The following is a 23,577-nucleotide window of genomic DNA, read 5'->3' on the forward strand; positions in this document are numbered from 1 at the left end:
CTGATTCCATGGAAAGACTGAAGTAAAAAAATAAATAAATCTATGAATACAGCCTCAAACCTTCATAAAGATGGTACTACAATTCTGCTGGGTTTTAGTGTAGTAATTTACAGTGCTATCACCTTGCTTCATGGAATTACTGTTTCTTGATTGTGTTTTTTACACACTGTTTTTTAAAGTAAAACTAAATCCCTTCACAGCTGCACAGACTCGTCCTTTGACATGAACATGCCCCTGAATGTCTGAGTTTAAGCTGGCAAAAGAAGGGCAACTGGGCTGCCATATGACAAATATGTCAGCTTGTGCCTGATTTTCCCCACCTTGGCCCTAGTAAAGAACAAGTTACAGGGAATAAAACAGCTGTTGGCTGTGTGGCTGGGGATGGAGAGGGTAATGAAACATGATGCAACTTGGCAACTCACTTTTCCTCATAGCAAAGAAGATGACTTAGACTGTATTAAGAATTATGATATTATACATACAGAATGATATGAATTATTTTTACAGGCTGTGGTTTTAGAGTTGGCAAATAAGTATTTTGACTAAGAAGACTCTGTTTAATCATTAATCGGTTGTTCTGAGTATTTTGGAGTTTCACTATTATTGTTTATTCAAGTTGGTATCCAGCAACAAATACGAGCATTTTAAAGGCAGCTAAAAACCGAACTTAAAAATAAACACAGTTCTCTCTACAAAGACAGCAGAGCTAAAAGCCTGTACAAATATTTGCAATGACAGCAACTATCAGAAATTTGCTGGTTGGGTTTAAAAGCGTTCTTGACCTCCCTGGCAGGATTCTGAGGCCAGCAAGGTCAGAGAGAGAGACTATTTGCTTTGAGGTTGACTTGCACACATTTGGACAAGTGCAATATGCTGTTTCCTGTACCAGAAAAAGAGGTGTTGAAGCAGTGCCAGTATAGAAGAAAATGTTGCTCTTGAAAGGCAGCACAATGAGCTCTGGACTGTCCTGTCCCAGGCATTTAATTACATGGCTGATCAAATTGCTCCTAAGCTTTTGGGTATGTAAGTGTTCTGTTATTCATAGATCAGGAACTTCTTGTCATAGTACTTAGGAGTGGGGAAGCATTGGGATGAGAGCTCACAAAAGCAAACCTGCTTTCAGATATATAAACGTGTTAATTGTGTGAGATTTGGTTAAAGATAGTGATAATAAAGGGAAAAACAAGTGTAATATTCATACAGAATTATGTTTGGCAAGGGCACTGGATGGTCTGGAATGAGTTGGAGTGTGTTCCTCACCTTTTTCATGCTGAAGAGGAGAACAGCTGATGATGTTAGCCCTTCAGGTGGTCATTGCTTCAGCACTGGATGTGTTGCAGGCATCAGAGCATCTCTCGCACCTGTTGGCAGTGAGCTCAGGTGATCACTTCCTGGCAGAAGTCTTCCCTCTCTTCACAGACCTCTCTCCCCTTCACTCCTGTTCTGTTTCTGCCCCAGCTCAATGCTACATGCTCCAGCTCAATAGAAGGAGCTGACTCAGTTTTAGAAGCCCAGACAAAGGCTATTTTTCTTTTGTCTCAGTGCAGTGATAACGTGCAGCGTTACAAATGGTCACCAGCATGGCTGGTGGTTCAGCTAAGGTTTCTGTTGTGGTGGTGCAAAAACACAGGCTGAGATGACTGGAAGCCCACTAGTGTGGGCAGCATCTCTGTAAAGCTGTACCTGTGTCCTGCCTCCTCCTGCAGTGGTGATGTCTTCTGGGGACACTGCCAGAGATGTGCGGGGAAGTGCCTCTGTCTTTCCAGGTGTATCAGAGGCATGGCTGAGAGGGATCAGCAGCTGAGTCCTTTAGCCAGTGATGCAGAGTAGGTGAGTTAGAAGTGTAATCTCCTAACATCCTGCAGCATCTCCTTAGGGGTGATGTACAGCTCCAGAAAGCCAGCCAGCTGAGACCTGTGACAGCCTCAAGCTGGCTTAGGGATGGAGAGGAGCTATAAGCATCCCAGAGTAACTTTGGCCATGCTTTTACTGTCTTGCTAGGTTTTTGACTCAGAGTAGACAGTGAGTAGCTGGGGCCACCTGAGGGTGTGGCACACCTACCACCCCATCTTTCCTGTCAGTCAGCTGGCACTGGAGATCTTTCCCTGCCTTCCCTTGCCTTAGCAGGTGCTGCTGCTAAAACCAGCCATCCAGGGGCTCCTGGCCTGTTTGAGGCAGATAGAGAGTAAATTGTTGCTGGGGAGGTGAAAACCAGGGCCAAAGGCTTCACTGTGACTCTCCTCACCCAGTTTTATCTCAGCATTGGTATAATACACCTATTAACTACTGCAAAGGTGGTTGCTTTTAATTCCTCTTTATCATCACACAGGAGAGGGGCCACAGGTGCTTCAGTTTATTTTCACACTTCTAGCCAATATTTGCTGGGGAGAGTTACCTCTTGCCTGCAGCTAAAAAGATTTGTTGTAAATTTATTACAATTATGTTTCTCCCCCATATTAAGGCTATGCCAAGAAAAGTCAGTAAAGAAATATTTCCAGTTTTGCAGTTCTGCTTTTCAGATGTGGTTTTAAAATATCAACAGAATTTACTAAGATGAGTACATGCAGCTTGCTATTAGGTGACATTACAAAATCATCCAAAAAATATTTAAAATGTGAATAGAAATATATAGCATTGTACTCCAAGGAGATTTATCCCTTAATATTCAGACACAAGAAGCATTAATTTTCAATTAGCAGCTCAGTTGCTCAAAGTAGTTTGGTTGCTCTTTTATGTACACTGCTTTTAGTTGTTTTTTCTGTCCTCCCACATCTTTGTTATTGTGCCTGGATTTTTCCCCTCTGTTTTTGTGGAGGAGTTGCTTTGACCTTTGATATGATGTTTCATATATCTGGAAAATGTAACTGTCTGGAAACTTTCCATTTGCTGATTTTTTTTCTCAAGTATTGGGGTTGAGAAAAAAAAAAAGAATAAGCAACCTGAATTAAACCTATGATCCTGTTCCTTCTGGTTGGAGCCAGCTGTGTCCAGGGCGAGAGAGGAGGTAGCAAGAAGATTTTCAGGCAGATTTCTTTCAAACCTGTGTAACAGGATGGCTGAGCATTTGCTTGTTCCTTCTTCAGGAAGCTGGAAGTGTGGAAGTTAAACATGTTACTGAACAGGAGAAAGAAGTTGTGTAGCTATTCCAATAAGGATTGCATGTTGCCAAAATGTAAACAATTAATTTACAAACACATGTTTGTGGGCATATTGCAAGCATAGGTCAGATTTTATTTTTTTTTCCAGGACTTAGGAGAATCCCCGATGTGTTTTGATATAAGAAACAGTTGAGAAGAGGGGGTGTGATTGTAGAGGTTTGTCTGCAGTGCTCAATGCACTGTAGAACACACCCAGCTCAGATGCCAGTGTAGATGGAGCAGATGAGCTCTGAACCATGAGGTTCCTGCATGGGAAGTGTAATTTAGAGGCTGGGTAGTCCTCACTGGCTGTGTTGCCTTTGGTATTTCTAGTGTCTCTACAGAGTGTCCTACAATCATAACTTGCTTTTTTATTCTGTGGAATGAACCCTGTGGGAGTGGAAACTATATTGTGGAGTAATGCTGGAGCCGGATGTTACAAGTGTGTTATGTGCATTTGGGATGCACTAGCGAGAGACAATTTGTGGCAATGATAGCCTGTAACCTGGCAAACCATCCAATAGCACTGAAGTTGAGGTGGTTATTGTGACCAGGGGAAAAAAAAGCAACATTTTTTCCACTCTACCCCAGTGATGCAGCGAACATGTGTCAAGCCCTAAAGTTAACCCTTATTTTATATCCTTTTTCTTGTGTAACTAGTAGGAAGCCCAGGTCAGGTCCCCTGCTTGCTTACTAGGGATCAGTGTCTTGTAGCACGAGGGCATTCTGCCTAAGAGACAGATAGCTAAATAAGCTTTTCCAGGCCTTCAGCCAGTTAATCCCAGGTGTACAGGCAAGAAAGTGAGAACTAGAATAGATACATCATTGTTTGTAGCTCTGGTCATACTCCATTTCTCCACACTGCAGAACAGAACAGTGTGTCTGAGCATCCCTCAGCCACACAGCTCTTGGAAATGTGGAGCCCTGAGGATCCATGCCATGACTTTCAGGGAAGCACAGGCTTCCCTCTTTTCCTCTGAAGTGCCTGTGTAGCAGTACCTGTGCTTTTTGTAGAGCTTAGGTAGGGGCTCATCAGAGGCAGAACAGAATGTGGTCTTCTGAGGTGACTTTTCCACTCTTGCCATGTTTGACTTTCTGCAGCAAGGTAATATTTTGCTTCTGGAAGCAGTGGGAGTTGCAGGGTTCAGACTTGAAGCCCTTTCTGGACTTTGGCACTGCTGATCCAAGTGTGATTCCAGCAACCCTAAAGGCATTTGTATCCTTGCAGAAACCTGAAGATATTCAGGCTGTCATCTCCATCCCTGTGGTTATCCTAGGAGGATTCCCTCTGGCTCTTCTAGGGCAGCAGCCAGCATCCCTAGGAAGTAGCCACTACCCAGCCTGTTTAGCTCATTGCCAGCAGGAGGTCCGATTAACATTTGGCAATATTGGCAGTTCCATATGGAAATTACCACTCTGCCGCCCACGTTTGAACTTCAGCTTTTTCCTTTCATTTAATTAAAACACAATCAAGTCAATTTAGCTCACGACGGAGATTCTCCAGAGTTAAACTCCAGATGTATGGCAAGGCAAAAGCATGCAGATGCCAATTCATTGTGCTGCCAGAAGGTAGATTATATCTCTCCCATTTACCAGTTTGTCCACCATGGATTAGCTGCATTTTTTTTTTTTTCCCTTCCAAGTAGATTAAAAAACCCACCAACAAAAAACAAAACAAAATCACCCTCAAAACAAAAATGTGAGAAAGAAGAAAAAATTTCACATCAGATTCAGGTCAGGAAAAATAATAATTTGAAATACTTATTGAAAATTACATTTATAGTGTCAGAATGACTTCTGATTTTTAATGACTGTGTCAAGCCTTTTATCACGCAATGTCTTGAAGTTTGCCAGTAAGCTCAAGGAATAAGCAGCTTATACTCTATAGCAAGTTGATGACTTACTCCTAATTGGGGATAATAGGCAGCTGCAAAAACATGTTCATTTTTCTGGCATAAAAAAACATGATTTCCAACTTTATGCCCTCTAGCAAGGTGGTATAGAAAATCATATCGTTGTCAGAAGAGGTTTTGAGGTCTCAATAAACCAAGATGACTTTTGCAGCACATCCCTGCAAGGCAGCAGGGTGCAGTGAGAGGAAGAGGAAAAAAAGTTGTACTAGCTAACTGGTAATTAAGAAGCACAGAAATTGTATCCAAATCCACATGTAAGGGAACTCTGAATTGGGGCCAAGGCATCTTGTGCTGCATTTCTCAATTCATTCATGGTTAGATGTGGCAATACTCTGAGTCACCTGTGTTCTGACAGGATGAAAATGTTTTCCTCACATGCTTTAAGTGATGTGGTGATACCATGGCAACACTGCAAGAGAACTATTGGTAGTGAAAGTGTTAGGCACCAGTGCTATCTCAGTGCCTTGATACCAGTGGAGCACTTGATTATGTGACTTTTCCCCTCTTGGTTATGTTGTTCAGTAATAGGAGGAGGACTTTTCCTTCATCTTGCCACTCTTAGCCTTGCAGTATGACAAGGATCCAGAGCAGAATTGCAGTACAGGTGGGTGAGCCTCGGCTGATGTGGGTGAGAGAAGGGATTGAAGCATAAAAGGTGCAGCATGGTGGTGGAAAGAAGAGATCTTGATATTCTGCTGGTACTGTCTTGTACTTAACAGCCCTGATGTGAGAAAGAATCCCTTAAATATATGCCAGTGCCCCAGCAGGATTGGATCAGATCAGTTGTGTAGAAAGGTGCTGGTGAGGGGAGTGCAGGTTAGGTTCTTCTGCTGGCTTTTCATTTTCCCTGCCAAGAGAAAAAATATACAGAAGTAAAAAATACAGAACATCTAATGTCATAAGTATAGTGTTCTTTTCTTTTGATCATGAACTTCTTTAAGTCAAAGTTTTTTAAAAATGGTCTTGTTGCATTCCAGATCACAAGGCCTGGAACCAGCAGAAACACACTATTTACTTCACAGGAATTTATATTAGACTTGCTTGAAATGATCTGGTGGGTTGTTCTTCTGTCGCATTCTGCTCTTATAAAGTCAGTTGTAAATCCTTATCTGAAGTAAGTCTTAGCTTGTGCCAGTGCTGACATCTTAGTGCTGAAGTGTACCATGCCCTGGGAAAACTGTGATGATTTCACATGCCTTCCTCAGCCACACAGCATCTCTGGAGATCATTCACAGCAGTAAAGTGTCTCCTCAGCAGCTACAGAGATCAGCACTGCTTATTGCAAGTAGCCTTCCTGGGATAAGACGTGTTGAGGCATCTCTAAGCATTTGTAGGAAAGTCAGGGTCATCCACAGACTGATCTAATCTCTGGCTGCCTACAAGCTTGAGGAAAGGCTGTCCTTTTTGTACTTTTCATCTAAGTGGCAGCCCACATGGCACAATTTGGCTCTGCAGTGTCTCTGCTAGCCTTGTTGTTGGCCTTTTGCAGCAAGATCTCCTCTTCATGTGACATCGACGTAAAGGATCCATATCCTCACTTCTTGTCTTTCTTGTGCACCTAGCTGATCCTGCAGCTGCAAAGTCTTCACCTAGGGTAAAGGACTGGAATATGGTCATGTAAACTATGCAGGTACTATTGCCAGAAGTGTTAAAGTTATTAAAAATATTTATTGAAGGGCAATGAAGTGACTCACTGGCTTTTCGAAGATGTGTCAAGACACTATACATAAAAATAAAGGAGTAACACAAGTCAGCAAGCTCCTTTAAACCTAGGCAAGCTAAGATGTTTCTTTTCCCCTCAGTGAATATGTATAATGTTTACAGTGATTAATAGAAGGTAGATAAGATCTCTGAGGTGAAAAACATACCACTTTATTCTTAAGGAGTGCATGACCTGTAAAGCAAATAGTGTGCATCTGAAGCGTCAGCTTCCTGTGGAGTGCTTCAAACAAGAGGAGTAATAACTTTTGTAAAGATATTTCTATAAATGCTCTGAAATATCATTGCTGAAATTGTGGGTTTTTTTCTAAGTAGTTTATTAATTGATAAAATGTGCTAGCTTGTGAATATATATGTGTACACATAATATATGTGATTTCAAATATAAATGAGTTATTTTTTCTAGACATTACTTTATTTAGATTATTTCTAAAGTTAGTCTGTGATATCTGGCTATGTTTATTCCTTCTTTTCAAATACATATTTTAAATGGGGAAATTGGTACGAGGTCCATGGATTAGTAAATTCCCAGTTTTGAACTCACTAGATAAATCAACTCATTGCCTTTTATTGTCTGAAGGAATTAATGTTGACATCTGTTTTCAAAAGTTTCAATCTTCCTGAATGGAATTATTGTCCATGAATTTCATGTATTTGCTCAGTTTGAAGCAGACAGATTTCTGTAGCTAGGATGAATATCATTGTATTGGAGTTAGCAGTTTACAGCAGAAGGCAGAACAGGGACTGATGCAAATCTGTATTTCTCTGTGGGGAGCTGTTGGAGCCCTAATCCTCCTCCATTTCTACTGGTAGGCACAGGGCAAAAAAAAACCTAGATGAGGCTTTTGTGAAAGTGGTCTCCTGCAATTGGCTGTACTCCATGACTCAGGAGGATTCGAAAAGATCAGCATTCTAGTGCTTGTAAGACTATGCTGTCTATCACCAGGATGCAGGCTCTTCACACCAGCCCAGCCTTTCTGAGCCACTGGAGAGAAGAGCATGGGTTTTGTCCTGCTGCCTCAAGGGTGGGTATCCTCTCACTCTGCTGAGCTGGTATCTCACTGCTTCTGCCAGTGAGACAATGCCTGGCTCCTGTCCCAGGACAAAACTCTACAGCCAAGAGATCCTTGTCTCACTTCTGAGTATTTGGATTTACTAGTGCTGATTTCACAGAGAAACCGGGTTTCCACATCCCTTAGCACCATGGGAATCTCAGCTGGGAGGGAGTCAGGAGGTTGCTCAGAGCTGGTCCTGACAGTAGGTGAGGTCAGCCCCAGAAGGAGCTTTGGAGGTTTGCATGGCTGAGCCTTCAGATCTTCCCAGAACCTGTTCCAGTGCTGCACTACCCAACTCCTGGTGGTGTCTTCCTTACCTCTTATATGACTTTTCCTGGCTGCAAACAGTGGCCTTCATCCCTTCTTATGTCAACTAGAATTGCAAAGATAAATTTTGCTCTCTTGTCTTTGTAAATGCACTTCAAATAACTGTAATTCTCACTTAGATCCACAGTGTCCAGCAGAGGCTTCTGTATTCCATAGAGGACTGCACTCCATAGGCAATGCCTGTAAGCCTGGACAAAAGTGAAATCCCTAATTTTGGGCAAGGCAGCCCCTGCAGAGCTTCTTGTGCTGCCCTGTACCTCTCTGCAGAGCTGCTCACTGCCTTTGGTGATCTTCTCATCCCCCACCTCTCACCTGGCTTCTCAGGATGTGTGGGGGAGTAGCTGCTTCATTTTAAGGCAGACTCCTTTGAAACCTCTCTAAGGTTCACCTTGTTCTCCAGGGCACCCAGGTGAGGAAGTTTATTGCTAGTTTTAGCTTCATAGACTTCAATGAAATTATACAATAAATCTTTCTTCCCAGTACTTTATTTCAAAACATTGGAAATAAAGTTTCTTGGACTCTGTTTGCCTTACATCAGCTTTCCAACAGAAAGTATTTTTTTTTTAGCATTCTGGATCAATTTAAAGCCTAGGACAAATATAGGACTCATTAAATGTCATTTGTCTGAGAAACAGAATAATAAGATTGCACCATGATGTTATGTGGCTGAATGTGTATCTTTTGAGCAGCTAGGACACAGGACCAGGATTCAGGAAGCTATTTGGCAAACATAAAATTAAGCACTTAACAATTTTGTGCCTCATATTTTCCATCTGTAAAATGGGGCCATTGATATTTCTTTATTTGAATAGCATTTCTGATTTAATGATCTATGATTATCATTACTACTGTTCAGAGTGGCATAAACTCTGTTCTGAATTGGTTATAATTAGAATGTTTAGATGAATGAAAGAAATTACAGAGCCTATATGCCACAAACAGTTAAGCCCATGATTAATTTTTTGTCTTAGGTAATGGCAGTTACTTCATTGCTCATAGGAGAAAAATTCAACACATCGGAAGACTTTGTTAGAACACTTTTAGAATATAGTTAGAAAGACTATAAATGGAAGGCTTTAAGAAACCTGAATTCTTAAACAGAAATAAGTAATAGTAGATTTCTTAGGGTAGTTTATTTTAACTGTATGCTACAGCATGTTGTGGGATGAGTCTTAATTTGGTTCACGAAACTCAAAGTTTGGCCATGGATGCTAAGTATTGGCTTTCATATCAATCTATATGTTTTTGCAGAAAAGAAATCCTTCTTTAAGTTTTGGCTCAGTTCAAAAGCTTATTGTTAAATAAGCTTTGTTAATAAGAAGCCTGACTCATGGCAGGCTGTGCTGGGAAGGACTGATTACCAGGGATATCAAACAGACCTGTTCCCATTCCACTGCCAGAACTGTTATCTTTAGAGTTTGTTTAAGAAGGGATTAATTTTACTCAGAAGAAATAGTTTATGTTTTCACATTGCAAGGGTTTTGTTTTCTATGTGGTGATAGCTAATTATGCAACTTGACCAAGGATTGGGAAAAAGTCACCCAAACATATGCTGAAAGAAATTCTCCTGTAGTGATAGAAAACCACCGGACTGTGCAAATACACCAGATGACCATCATGAGAAGCAAGTTCTGGACAGCTGCAGCTGAGGGGCTGAGAAGCAGTGAAGCCTAAGGCTGGAACAGGAAAAGTCCATGGTTATGCACACACAGCCTGTTGCAATCTTGTAGTGAAGGAGTTTAGCTGTTGGGTACTATTTTGTTTTCCATCCTTCAGTTATTTTTATTTCTTTCCTTTATATAGTTGATGGTTTGGACAAGGCTTCAATTGCTAACTCAGATGGACCAGCCCCTGGATCCCAAACTCCCCCCTTCAAGAGGAAGGGCAAACTCTCCAACATTGGCAAAATCTTTAAACCTTGGAAATGGCGGAAGAAGAAGACCAGTGACAAATTCAGAGAAACATCAGCAGGTATGTCTGTGACCCTTTGGTGGCAAATAACAGAAAACACTGTGATGGTTTTCCAGGATAATATTTGAAAAGCTCTTTGAACTCGTTAGATGGCAGAGATTATTTAGGCATGGTATTTGACATACAGAAAACCAGTTTGATCCTTGTCAAGGGAAAACTGAACCTTATTCAGCTTCTGTCTTGAACCCATCACCTAAAATACACAGCTGATTTCTTTACCATATATATCCTCAAATATATTGGAAAAACTCTCTGTCCTCCTGGTAGTCAGTGACTTGAATTATGAAAAAAACCTTGCCTTCGTGGGGACAGAAGTTTGGGGGAGAAGCAGATGTAGTAGCCATGCCCAGCAGAAGAATGAGGATCAGTTCTGCAACCCCTGCCTTCATAGAGGCTGCTCTGCCCCTTCACCTCCCCACTGACGAGGCAGGAAGGATGGCCTGAAATCAAGTGCTGTGATTGAATTATATTCTGTCTGAAAAAGAGGGATATTGAAGGTTGGGATTTAGTTAGCCAAACATAGTTGTTTGGGGCTGCCTGAGATGCTCTGGGGTGTCCTGGCTGCTCTCCCAGGAGGTTTGATATCATATTTGTCATCCCTGTGCAGACAGCTCCAAAACCCCGGGGCATCTGAAGTGGCTGTAGACATCCATGTTTAGTGAAACTGAATGCCACTCTGCATATATGTGTTTGTGTGTCTTTGTGTCACTGCTCTAGCCAAACTTTCTCTACAAAAATCCCAAACTTCTGGTTTGGGATTCAAACATTAGATGATGTGGTTTCCTAAACTTGAGTCTAATTAGAGTCCAGTGAGCTTCTGTGAGTTCTTTAGATTCATTGCCACAGTGCAGGCCCTCTATCTACTGTCTTCCAAGGCTTTGGGCCATAAAACCAACACTAATCTCCTGAAGGGTTTTCAGTAGGCTCCCCTGAACTCTTGGAAGTACAATGCTTGACATTTTTAACCCATACCAATCCCTGACAGTTACAGCAAGGAGCTCTATGGTTTGACAGTGAAACTTTTAAAACAAACTTTATTTACACAAAAAGGAAAAAGAAGCCATTTTCTCTGGTGTCTTTGTCACTCCAGATGACAGCTGAAGTTTTGAACAGATTGCTGAGATCTTCAAATTCTTTTTTTTTTTTTCAATTTTCCCACATACCCTGCAACAACCCCCCCAAAAATTTCTTCTACTACTGCAATCAAAACTAAATCCCCTCAGTCTGATATATCCTTCATTGCTTCCCGCTTCCTTCAGCTTTCCCAGTACCGTTTTTTACACTTTTCCCAGTACTGATTATTAAAGCAAAGCTATTTCTAGTTAATGACTCCTGAATGTTCTGCAGCTTCTCCTGGACAGGTATGTGATTTTATATGCAACAAGTTCTTCAGAGTAATGACCATGCACAAGCTGTGTATACAGAGATTCCCTAAACTTTCACAACCTATTAGCATGTGTTAAATTGTTATGCCGTTAAATAATAATGCATGTATCATTTTTCAGTTATTTTTTTAAAAACTAATATCTGGTGACTTCATATTTAAGATAGCATTTCTTATGTTGTACTGTCTGTCTTCCAAGGGCCTGAATCCAGTCTTGCAAGAGCATGATGCATCAATTCATATAATAACAAGGCAGAGCATGTGTTCATATTTCTGTTACAAAAGCAGGAAATAAAGCACAAAGAAAGTAAGGTCAATATTTTCAGAAGTGCCTCCTTAGATACTCACTTCTACTTAATTTTCTGGTCTTGTTCATGATGTTGTGGTCCCTCAAGACACTGATTTGCTTTTAAACTGTGCATGGGATCACTTATGTTTGTGTACGTGCCTCATGTGAGGCTGCAACATGAATTGAGAAGTAGTTTGAATTGCATTTCATCCTGCCTTAGATGGTAATTTCAGGGATGAATAAAAATAGTATTCCCCATATTTTTTGAGGAAATAGACCCAGGACCGGTGGAGACTGAGAAGATGCGTTTTCGTGGCAAGTTGCTCCTCGTTGCTTGCTTAGTGACACGGCAGAAGAAACTTGCTTATCTAACTTGAGAAGGAAATGCGAAGACTTCCGTTCAAAATAAAAATCCTACAGGATATCCTCTTCCTCACACTAGTGAATCAGAGGTGTATTTACATTACCAAGTGGGGGCTGTGTATGCCTGCCTCTTACATGCAGGAAGCCCATTTCCTGGCCTGGGACCATGGGAGAGAGCACAGTGACCCTCATTTATTGCCAGTTCTCTTAGCAGGGCTTCAGCGTGGTCAGTCCCCAGGCAGCTGAAGAAAGGGTTTCTCCTAAGACAGAACGTGGGCTATTGGAAGGAACTCTCACTACTTTCTCTGGGTTTTCAATAGGCTCTTTGAAATAGGTTCTTGCTACGGCCTTGCCAGGACGTGTGCCATGGACCGCTTTTTGTCCTAGGAGCAACTGAAAGATGTTCATAAACAGAAAACACCACAAACATCAAAAAATTAGGGATGTTTCAATGTTAGATGTTAATATCTGTTCCAGTGTGGGAATGATGGTTGGAATTTTTCCCTTTAGCAACGTATTTTCCACACTTTATCTCACAAAGTCTATTCTTTGGGCACTGGCTGCATGCTTTTTGCCTAGAGGGCTTTCCAAAGCAAGGAAAAACAAACATAAAATGTCAACATCTCAAGGGTTTCTCTCCTCTGCAATGTTTTGCTGTGAAGGAAAAGGCAGCGGTTTGTGTCTTGGCACAAAGTAGATGCCACTTCAAAGCTTCACTGCAAAAGTATATACAGAGAGGGATCAGAAGGCAATTTTAGCTCTTACTAGGTCAGAGAAAAATTAATAATCAGAATTCTCTCAGGCTTCTCTTAGAAGAACAAAACTAAATACTGGAGAATATCCAGAATCTCACAGCACTCTTCAAGTCAAAGAATGGATTTTAAGACTGCCTGGGGTTTACAGCTGCTGACCATCACTAAGCAGTCTTTTTTGAGGGGATGAGGAAGGGGAGAGAGAGAGAGAGAAGCTGCTTTTTGAGGTAAACTCTTCCCATTATTAGAGTTACTATTATTTGTATTGGGAAAAAAAGCAAATATTTGTGAAGAGAAGTAAGTTTTACTGGAGTAAATGAGGGCTACTTACAATTCAATAAATTTACATCCTTTTTGATGGTTACACCTGAAGACAGGGTAAGCTCTGATTCTGACTGCAGCAGGGGATAGATTTTGATCTGTAATTTTCTGTTTCTTCTGGAGCATGAGACTGGAGACTTCCTGCCTGCCTCACCTCAGCCTTCTTCAGTAGGCAAGGACTCATAAGCAGTAACTCTCAAAGTCAGGACTCATCTCTTTGTAATCAGTCTTAGTGTACACAGATGGAGAAATTGTTCTTTCCTTTTTATAACTGCTTAAAGTTATAAACAGTATGTTGGTGTTCATGTTGAAATTTTATGTATATATATATTCACACCTTTATAAATACACATATATTTATGTATCATATATATGACAGACATGTTGAGATAATATATATTCACTTAGATAGATGTATATTCTTATATACACATATTGCAGAAAAAGTTTGTACTGATAGCATCAGCTGGTCACTCAGCCTAACTGCACAGAGTTTTGAGAGTCTTAAACCAGTCTGCTGAGCTAATTACTTTTGACTACTGCTATATTTCAGAAAGCTCTCCTAAAATGGTAGAGTTACAAAGTCAAGCATTCAGAAGTCAGGAAATGTTTGAATGATGGTGCTGGGTGAGAGGATGGTACTAAGTACTTGACTGTGTAAATCTAAAATGTATTGCATAATCTAAAGTCTGCAACAAACCTCAAATTATTATGATGAATCCACACTGACTAAGTAGCACCCAGTATAAGTTCCTAAGCTGACAGACTACTCATTCCTCTTATACAAGGGGACATATTTTTGCCACTTTGATTCAAATTAAGATTCTGCCTTTTTCTTTGTAGGAATTAAAATTATGATAGTAGTAGGGAACACTAGCTTGATTTTTTTTTTATGCTCTTTCCATGGGCCAAATAACGTTTAAAATAAATTATCATTTCAAGCTGAATTAATTGAGCTTAATCAGTTTACATAAAAACACCAATCACAGCCAGCATTATAGAAGATAGAGGACTGGGACTTAAGCTTCTTATCTGTTCACAAATTTTCTAATGTGTGAAATGGAGATAGTTACGTCTCAGGGTTGTTATGAAACCTGTGTAATGTATGAAATGCTTTGAGGTTTTTTGGTTGAAGTGTAAAGGGTTCATGCCTTTTAATGACAATTGGCATTTCCTATGATAATTAATTCAATACAGTTGTTAATTCAATATTGTAGAACTAAAAAAAAAAAAATCCTGAAAACTAGAGACATTGATGGGGGAAGGTCTGATTCATTGCTCTTAAGCTTGATGGAAAATGCACTATTGTTTTCAAGTGGCATTGAATTGTCCCACAGATATGTAAGAGATTTCATTTCACTGTCCCCAAGAAAACACAGGTAAAAAGGAAGCAGAGAGAAAAAAAAGAGTGGGAATTAAATAATATTTGTAATGCTGAAATACTAATAAAATTATATTTACAATGTCAGCAACAAAGCAAGCATAAAGTGTGTGCATAAGGTGGTCATCCTTCAGGGCTGTGTCAAAGGAGATTTCACCCTGCTTGTGAATGCATCTGGTCTCTAGAAAGACCAAGACATTCCATCCATGCCTGCCCATGTAGTCCTCTGTCTTCATGACCCCCCATCTCTTTTAAAACAGTCTTTTTTGGGACTGCTTCCCTACATGAAGAACTCTTCGCAAGCCTAGGGTGTGCTCCTGTGCCAATGTGTGACACATTTGCAAGGCTCGTGCTTTAAAAAATAGAGGGGAGAAACTGGGAGAGCCTGTGAAAAATTTCAGTGTGGGACCCAAGGCAGCCTAAGTTGATCAGAGTTCAGGCTACCACACTCTCCCAAGGGGGCTGGCTGGTACTGAGAGTCTGCAGCCACACTCAGAGGCTCCTTTATGCTGTCAAACATGACTTGAATGCTGCAGAAGTTTCACCTTTAGTGGACAGATCTCTCAAAATACCTGAGTATACAGACACAGATAGCTTATGTGTTCTTGAGCCAGAAATGCTTGCATATGTGAGCTCTTGATCTCACAGGCATGAGTAGCTGGAACTGGACTGGTCAAAATGTTTGCTCCCTCCAGCTCTTCTGCCAGGATTTGATGCTATTTTGATGGGGAAATGTGTCCCATGTTGAGGAGTTGCTGAATCCCTGCACTTTGCAGTGTGAGAAATAAACCTGGTACTGTAAATTCAGGAAGTGCGGAATCCGAGGGCCTTGTTACAAGAGCATGTAGCAACAGAACAAGGAGGAATGGCTTTGAACTGAAGAGAGCAGGTTTAGATCAGATGTTAGGAAGAAATTCTTTACTTTGAAGGTGGTAAGGCACTGAACAGCTGGCCTAGAGTTGTTGTGGATGCCCCGTTGCTGTAGGCGTTCAAGACCAGGCTGGATGGGTCTTTAAGCAACCTGGGTTAGTGGAAGGTGTCCCTGCTGATGGCAGAGGGGTTGGAATGAGATGGTTTAGGGTTCTTCCAGCTGAAACCCCAATTCTCTCATTCTGTTCAACCATCCCTTTCCCTGATGGAGAAGGGGAGCAGGAAGCTGTAAGCAGTGATGCCTTCAGACACCTGAGCTCAGCCAGTCTGGTTGTGTCAGCAGCTGAGTACCTGCTGCTGGGGAAGGTGCTTTGCTATTTATGAAGGGCAGCTTTCTCAGAAGAGTCAAACTGCCTCTCTCCGTGCCTTCACAGGACCCTGTCACTTCACTATATGCCTGAGTCATTCCAACTGGGCTGGTACAAGGGAGATTAAGCACTGCAAGAGGTATTATCACTCTGCATGCAGCAATTAGACTGACCCTAGAGAGTGTTTGAATTAGTTGATGAGACAGATAGCCCTGTCCCATAGTATTAATAGGATGGAGTCCAGCACAGCTGAAGCTTCACCACATGCCCTCACCTTGAGGTCCAAATGTCACGTGGATTTTGATGCCCGTATGAAAGCAAGATCAGGATGGGAGACTACCTTTTCCTAACAGGGGAGACAGGATTTTACAAGCGATGCTCACATTTTGTGAACATTATGCGTGGATCATTACAATAATCTCCGAGATCACTGCATAAGTTTGGGGATGAGATGCAGTGTGGAGATATTCTGACATCTGTAAATGCTTTTCCCTATAAAACTATTCAGCATTTTTCCCATGGGAAATAAACATAATAATTGGAATGCTTCATGCCACAGTCTTGGGCGTTTTGTGTATGCTTGCTTTATTTTTTTTTAATCTAAAAACAGGATGCTGCATTTTTTCTTCCATGAAGGCCAGCTAGCATCGATCGATGAGGATGTTATTTCCTTTTAGAACACAACTCTCTGGCTTCTGTTAAAGGTTGTTTTTGTTGGGTTTTTTTTTTTCCTTTAAACAGTTTGCACGTCACAAGGGCTACTCTGTGAGCTGCTTGCTCTGAGCAGGATTTTGTGTCTCGCTGCTCAAAACCTGTATGAAGCAGATGGAGGTATCTCCAGCTGAGCTCCTCAATCAAGTCAGTGGGAAACAGGTTCTTTTACATGTTAAACGCCTGTGCTAGGATGAGTTCAATTTCTTCCCACTGACCGTAAAAGAAGCCTCAAGGAGACTTGCTGAGCTGAAGATACTGAATCACATGAGTCCCCACTTTCTGTCCCTGAAATTGCAGGGCAATACTTTCAGGGACTGTCCATGAAAACCCCAACCACTTCTCCTGCAGAATCAGAGGAAACAAGAGCTCTCTTTCCAGTAAAATAAAGATAGTTCTCTACATTTTTTTCGCAAGCATCAGCAGTATGAGAGTAAATCTATTCTTAACTGTGCTTTTTCTTTAGTGTTGGAAAGGAAGATTTCGACAAGACAAAGCAGAGAGGAGCTGATAAGAAGGGGAGTGCTGAAGGAAATGCCTGAGCAAGGTGATAATGCATTAAGTAGAATTTAGCTACTATGCACTAAGCGTGTATGATAAAGCCACTGTTGCATTGTTTCCATGCAGTATAAATAGGTATGAGGAGACAAACTGAGAGGTGTGAGAGGTAATTTGGGCCAGCTGACAACTGAAGTTAAGTCAAGGGATTTGTGCTCTGTAACTGCTTCTGCCACAGGTGCCACAGCTGACTTCTGGTCATATCCTGAAGTATTTGAATGCTCCCTGTAAATAATGTGACTTCTGTGGCTTCTGCTTACTGCTTGCCAGAATTTTTTCTAATTAGTGATAAATCTATTTTTGAGTCAAGGTCTGCTGTCTAAAGCCACTAGAGTATAAAATGAGAATTTTTGGCTGAAAAATTAGGGGCTTTGGAACCCAGAAAAATCAATATAATTCATTTCAGGTATCAAAAAGTACCAGTGCTGGGATCATATGGATCCCACTGCTGTCACACAGGCCACAGTCACAAATGGCACCAGCATAAAACTGTGGGGAAGAAATGACTTGTTTCAAAATTCTCTAAGGTTTAGTAACTGACATTAGCCAGAGTTTGCATTTTGAAAAGCATTAGTAAGCCAAGGTAGATACCTCTATGCTACATCCAATTATGTTTCTTGTAGTATTCTCTCTAATATTTTTCATCTTTTATAAATCTAGATCAAATAAAAGTAGAGTAAAATAATTTTCTGTAGCTTAAAATTAAACCATTTGTCATTTTATTAAAGAGTCTTAGAACTCCACATTTTCTAAAAATAATTTTCGCCTAGAAATTGTATTTTTCTATGTGATCTGAAGAATCAGTAAAATATCAGTGTGTATGGGTTGTATCATACACATAGATATTTAGAAGTAAAGGGCTTGTTTGTTGATGTGTGACATCACTTGTCCATACAGAGTTTGGCTAATTATCAGACTATGACATTCAGCATAGCTGGCTTCTGCACTTGTCACTGCCACTGTCATTGTCTTAAAACAAGATTTACAAACTCTCCATACCTCAGTTTGTCCGTCTGTGAATTTGTCGTGGGTTTTGCCACATGCTTTACCAGGGACCTGTGTGATCTTGTCCTTTGAAGGTTGTAAATTGTATTTTCAGTTGGGACAGTTAATAAAATGTGGTAACTTCTCAGGTTGATTACAGTCTGAACATAAATACTATCATTTATGATAAAAATACGAATACTTTGGTCATCAGTGCCCTTGACCCTCTCTTCCATCCTTAATTTGGATTCCTTACAGGGATTGAGCAAAGTGAGGAAAAGGATAGAATTATGAACAATTTCCTCTCCTTTCTCCCATATCAACCTGGTCTGTGTTATCTGCATCACATTGTGCTTCATGTTTGATGAAAATCATAATTTTCAAGGACATTTTGAAAGAATATGGGGTTCGTTTGAAGGTGCTAAAATTGGAGAGGTAGGAAAGAGTTGAGGGGTGTGAAGGTAGTTAGAATTACTATGGGGATGAAAGCTAAAAGAGGAAATTACACGGAGACTTGAAATGTGAGAGGTAAGAAATGTGAAGAAGTGACAGCGTTTTACATGGAGTGCAGAAGAATGAAGTGGAAAGTGGCAAGTGCCACTTGGAGGCAGGAGGTGTTTGCAGAAGCACGACGTGAATAAGAGGTGGCAGTGCCATATGTGGAGGCGGAGAGGAAAGAGTGGATTTCAGAAGCCCTGGGAGAGAGAAGCTGAAGAAACGGAATGTTGCAGTTAAGGTAAGTGCAAGTGTCAGCTGTAGTAAATTAGACAAAGTTGGGAAGGCAGAACTCATTTTTTACAAATCAAGTTGATGTTAGTGTGCAGAAGATGAAACAATCACTTTAGTGGAAGCACCCAAGGTGGTAGGACAGAGGCTGCATAATTGTGTTGAAACCAGGGAAGTGCCAAACATCCAGGTCTGATAACACTCAGCAAGGAAGAGAAGTGGAATTCCCACAGTTTGTGAAGAGCCAATGGGAGAAATCAAAGAGATGCCATGTAGATTTGCTTGTTTTTTGGATTGACAGCAAGAGAATACTGCAAAAAGAAATTACCAGAGAAGAAAATCAATAGCACCTTTAAAGTGCATGGAGCAAAGAAAGCTGTAAGCCAGCAGGAGTAGCACTTTTCGGCAATATAGAGACAAATAGGAAAAGAAAGAAGTTTTTTTCATTATCAAAAAAACTCTCAAGCTGGTCTGGTGAGTAAAGTATCATCAGAGATGAGAAAGAATTTGACTTGCAGAATTCAATTATGATATGATATGTGATACAGGAAGACTTCACCTTGGCTCTTAAGACTGGATGACATCTTTGTGATTTATTTTTCTTAAGTAAATGGGCACATACATTCTGAGAACTTCTGACAGAATTCCTGGCTCATTTATGTGCTGGGAGTACACCACAATAGTTCTGCAACTCTGCCACCCACCCCATTGTCCATGTTTGGAACATCCTGGAACATGGTCCATGCACATGTTTCTTTGCTGTGTAAACCAAGGATAAGAGAACAGTATGCTCATGAACAGACATCAAGAAGGAAACCAGCATGGACTTCCAAGCCTGCTACTGCAGAGGTGTCCACCCAGAGAACATGAAAGCCTATAGAGTTTCTTTACAGAGTTACTTTCCAGAGCAGATCTACAGTCTGATGTTTCACATTTCAGTAAGTCTTTCTACTTTTCTTCTACAGAAGCTTGAACGCAGAGGGATGCTGTGTGCTATAAGTAGGTGCTAAGTAAGCAGTTAAACTAGGCAGTAACTTCTTAATTTTCATTCCAGATGGTGATGTAACAGTAAATTTTGAAACTTCAAACGGACACACCATAGCCATTGGTGAAGAAACCATACAGGAAGAAAATGTGGTAAAAGGCAGTGGAAATAATGGCACCTTATCAGAGAAAGCATCAGAAGGAAAAAAAGAAGATCAGAAAGGTAAATTAACATATTCTTCACAGATTGTTTTTTGCCTACTTTAAACATTAACGTGTTCTTCCACTAGCACCTATACATGCTGTGAGTTCTGTTCTGCCACAAGGATGCCAGCAGAACCTGCTGAGAAGATAGGACTTCTGAACCACCAGTATTCCGTCACTGGCAGGCATGCCTTTTCCTATGCATATGGTAAGGTCATAAAGAGAAGCATGATCTGAACATCACAATGCGTGCAGGGAGGTTCAGTTTCTAAATTCACTGTGAGCCTTTCCTTGTAGCCATGGCCAAGCTTTGGTGTCAGGTTTTCTCTTGTGAAAGAAAACACTGAGTTCATATGCATCACCTTGTGGTATCATTGTAGAAGTGGCTCGTGGGTTGAACGTTCAGAAGTGTTTAAGTCGCTTGAAAACCATCTATCGTTTTGAAAGTAACTCCAGCAACTCATTTCAATTGGTTTTCATGAAATCTTAAACACTTGCAGTCCAGCTCTTCACAAACATTCAAGGGGCTGTGTCACTCCTGCAAACAGAAACTAGGCCATTTATGGAAAATGCACTCTTTAGCTATAGGGTTTTCTATAGATGAATTGTAGTAAATACTGGTAAATATTTAGCAGTTCCAGGGTCCATCTTGATTTTGCTACCTTTACTCAGGTCTACTCTGAGTTTGACTCATAAAGGAAATACAAAGATGAGAGTGGAATCACAGGATTTGAAAAAATTTTATTTTCTTTCTCTACCATCTTGAATAATGCATCACTTCTTTCCCCTGTCTGAAAGTGTTCTTAAATACTATTTCATTTAATGGACTTTCCCTAGCAGAAAGAGCAAAGATACAAAAGATCAAGACCTTCATGGCTGGCTGAAGCCATGGAGCCAGGACAGAACAGCCTTTCCAATGTCTTCTATGAAACTCTACCTAGTGATGAATGAGCCTCTGGAGGCTGAGAGTGTCAGTTAAGCTAACACAAAAATTTGAATTCTTCTCAGAGCTACGTAAATCACTTGACTATGTAAAAAGTGGATAGATGTCCAAGGAGAATCTTAAGAGACTTGTAGTACTTCCTGTCTTCCAACAAGGCAGAAATACGAGATTAGCCTTTGTCATGACATTTAAATACATCTATCTTTTGGTGCCAACTAGAACCAGATGTGTATTGGGTCAGGGGAAAAGAGTTATAAAAGCCATGGAAAACTCCTTTAAAATGGTTCAGTTTAACTCTGAGGTTAGATCAGACCACTTATTATTTTGTGCATCACTAAATACAGCATTTTGGAACTGTCAGGACTTGGAAGTTTTCCTAAAGTACAGTTTATTCTTTTAGAAATACACATTTTTTACCATCTTGAAATCCCCTCTAGCTGACTTTGCAGAATGTATAACTCCAGTGAAGCAGGAGAGGTTCAATATCTATTTCAAACATCTTATTAGACTCTGCACTCCTAATATATTGTTTTGATTTTGGAGAAATTAAAAATTATTGCCCTACAGGAATAGACTCAATACAAAAGAAAGTATAGCTACCACTCCAGTCCCTCTCAGAAAATTAAGAATATAGGGAGGAAGGAGAACAAAAAATGAGAAAAACTGGTATTCTAGGCTTCTTTGAATCTCAATATGAGCATCTGGAAGACGCAAACCCCTTAAAGTATATTTTCCTCTTGCACCTAATCATGAAGTTTTCCTATGAGTTAACATCTTGAGTCCCCTGAAACAAAAGGAGATAGATTTATTGCAGAGAATATTCTCCCCACAAAAGGTGTTAAGGATCAATTCCATGTATCAGAAACAGTGTTACATTGTGTAAACCCAGTACAAGTCACCCCACAGTCACTGTGAGTACACTTCAGTTATGCTTTATTTATAGCACACTAAGCAAAAAGGTGAGCCAGCCTGCTGAACTCAGTGGAAGAGTAAGGCCCACAACATCTCACCTGGCAGATTAATCCTGGGTGATTTTTTTACGGCAGATGCAGTACATTTGTGTTACACCCACACCCACTGGCAGAGCGAGGAATCAACAGCTGCAGAGTGGAGGTTTGCTAATGCTCACAGAGCATCAGAATCAGAGCTGATGCAGGAATACTTGGCTCACTGTCTTCTGCTGAGACCATAAAATGTGCTGGTGCTTCAGATCACAACCGTCCATCATGAGAACTGAGACAGGGGGATTGAATACTAGTCAGTATTGATATATTGATAGTCAGGAGTAATGGCTGGCTGCAAGAAGTTCATCTTTAATGAGGTTAATGTGAGGCTTCTGAAGTCATCAGCTCTTAGGTGTAAATCTTGAAGGAAGATACATACACCTTCCATGTTTGTAAGACCCAAAGGCAGGATTCATTCCTGCTGCTTAGTAGGTGTGCTGCATTTCCAACTCCCACTGAGTCAAAGTTTGCCCAAAAATGCATCTCAGCCCCGTGACCTTATCATGTTATTTTAAAATGCTCTTGTGAAACGTTGATGGTCTTTATTTGTCCTCTTGTTCAACTTGAACAGTGAAATGGGTCTTGAAAATGTCCTTCTCCTGCAGTCTTCTCATATAAATGTGAAGACTGCAGGAGCCAGAAGCTTAAAAAGAGCATGATATGGGCACATTGTGATAGCATGGTGAGAGCCAGCAGCAACAGGCTGTAGAATGTGGAGTATGTTAGGAGTTAAAAGAAGTTAAAGGAAAAAAAGTTTTTCAGCATAAGCTATGGAAATACAGTATCCACAAGTCAAGCAATAGGCTCAGCCATGCATATAAAAATAAAAAGTAAAGTAAAGCAGAAGCAAGTGAAGAAGACAGCCCCTGAAAGCTGTTTCCCTGGCTGCCAGGCAGTTCCATAAGCTATGTACCCATCTGCCGACTGTCAGCTCACAGGTGCCTTTTGTGTTTGGTGAAAAATTCTCTTGGGCAATTTAATAGTATGACTGTTTCTATTTGTAGTAATGATGACAGTCATACAAACAGGGTGTTTAAAAGAAAATTTCTCCTTTATGGCAGGATGATAAGAAACAAGTGACAGTTTAACATAAAGCAGGTAATTGATGGCTAAAGCCTTGATGTTGAAAAAATTAGATGAATATTTTTCTGAGATCATTTATTAGTGTTGTGTTTGTACTGGGTTGACTTCTGAATTCTTCTGTTATGACTAAGGAAAGCCACTAGCATCTTTTGCAGAAAATGAAGAGTTAAACTATAGCTATTTTATCTGTGAGCCTTGCAAGGGATACAGAGCAGCAAGTGGAGAGGCAGCAATATCAAAGAACACCCTGCGTGTTTGGGCAGCAGACTGAAATTTCCAGCTGTTCCTGGGCTCCTGAGCCATAGCACTGATCTGCAGCACCCCCAGCACTGCCCAGAGCTCCAGGTTCCAGGTGAAGCATTGCAAAGGGGATCCAAGGAGTCTCTCTGCCTCCTGTCCCCCATAGCAGTGCTGGACAAGATCCAAAGCCACATCAGTAGGATAGGTGTCAAAATGGCACTGTTTTCCTCCCTAGGTATCAGGACATAGCATGTTGATGCAGCATGCATGCTGCCCATGGTAAAGCCTCC

General features: G+C 40.8%; 1 protein-coding gene across 5 annotated transcripts in view; it reads left to right on the plus strand.

Moving 5' to 3' along the window:
- Window positions 1–23,577, plus strand: part of PHACTR2 (phosphatase and actin regulator 2) — a 130,363-nt gene that overhangs the window by 74,442 nt on the left and 32,344 nt on the right. For all 5 annotated transcript variants that reach the window (XM_015622382.2, XM_015622384.2, XM_033512726.1 and 2 more), the window contains exons 2-4: window positions 9,955–10,122; window positions 17,028–17,108; window positions 19,884–20,036. In XM_015622382.2, the coding sequence (XP_015477868.1) occupies window positions 9,955–10,122; window positions 17,028–17,108; window positions 19,884–20,036 (402 nt within the window). The remainder of the gene's footprint in view (window positions 1–9,954; window positions 10,123–17,027; window positions 17,109–19,883; window positions 20,037–23,577) is intronic.

Source organism: Parus major, chromosome 3, assembly GCF_001522545.3.
Source record: "Parus major isolate Abel chromosome 3, Parus_major1.1, whole genome shotgun sequence".
Classification (NCBI taxonomy): Eukaryota; Metazoa; Chordata; class Aves; order Passeriformes; family Paridae; genus Parus; species Parus major.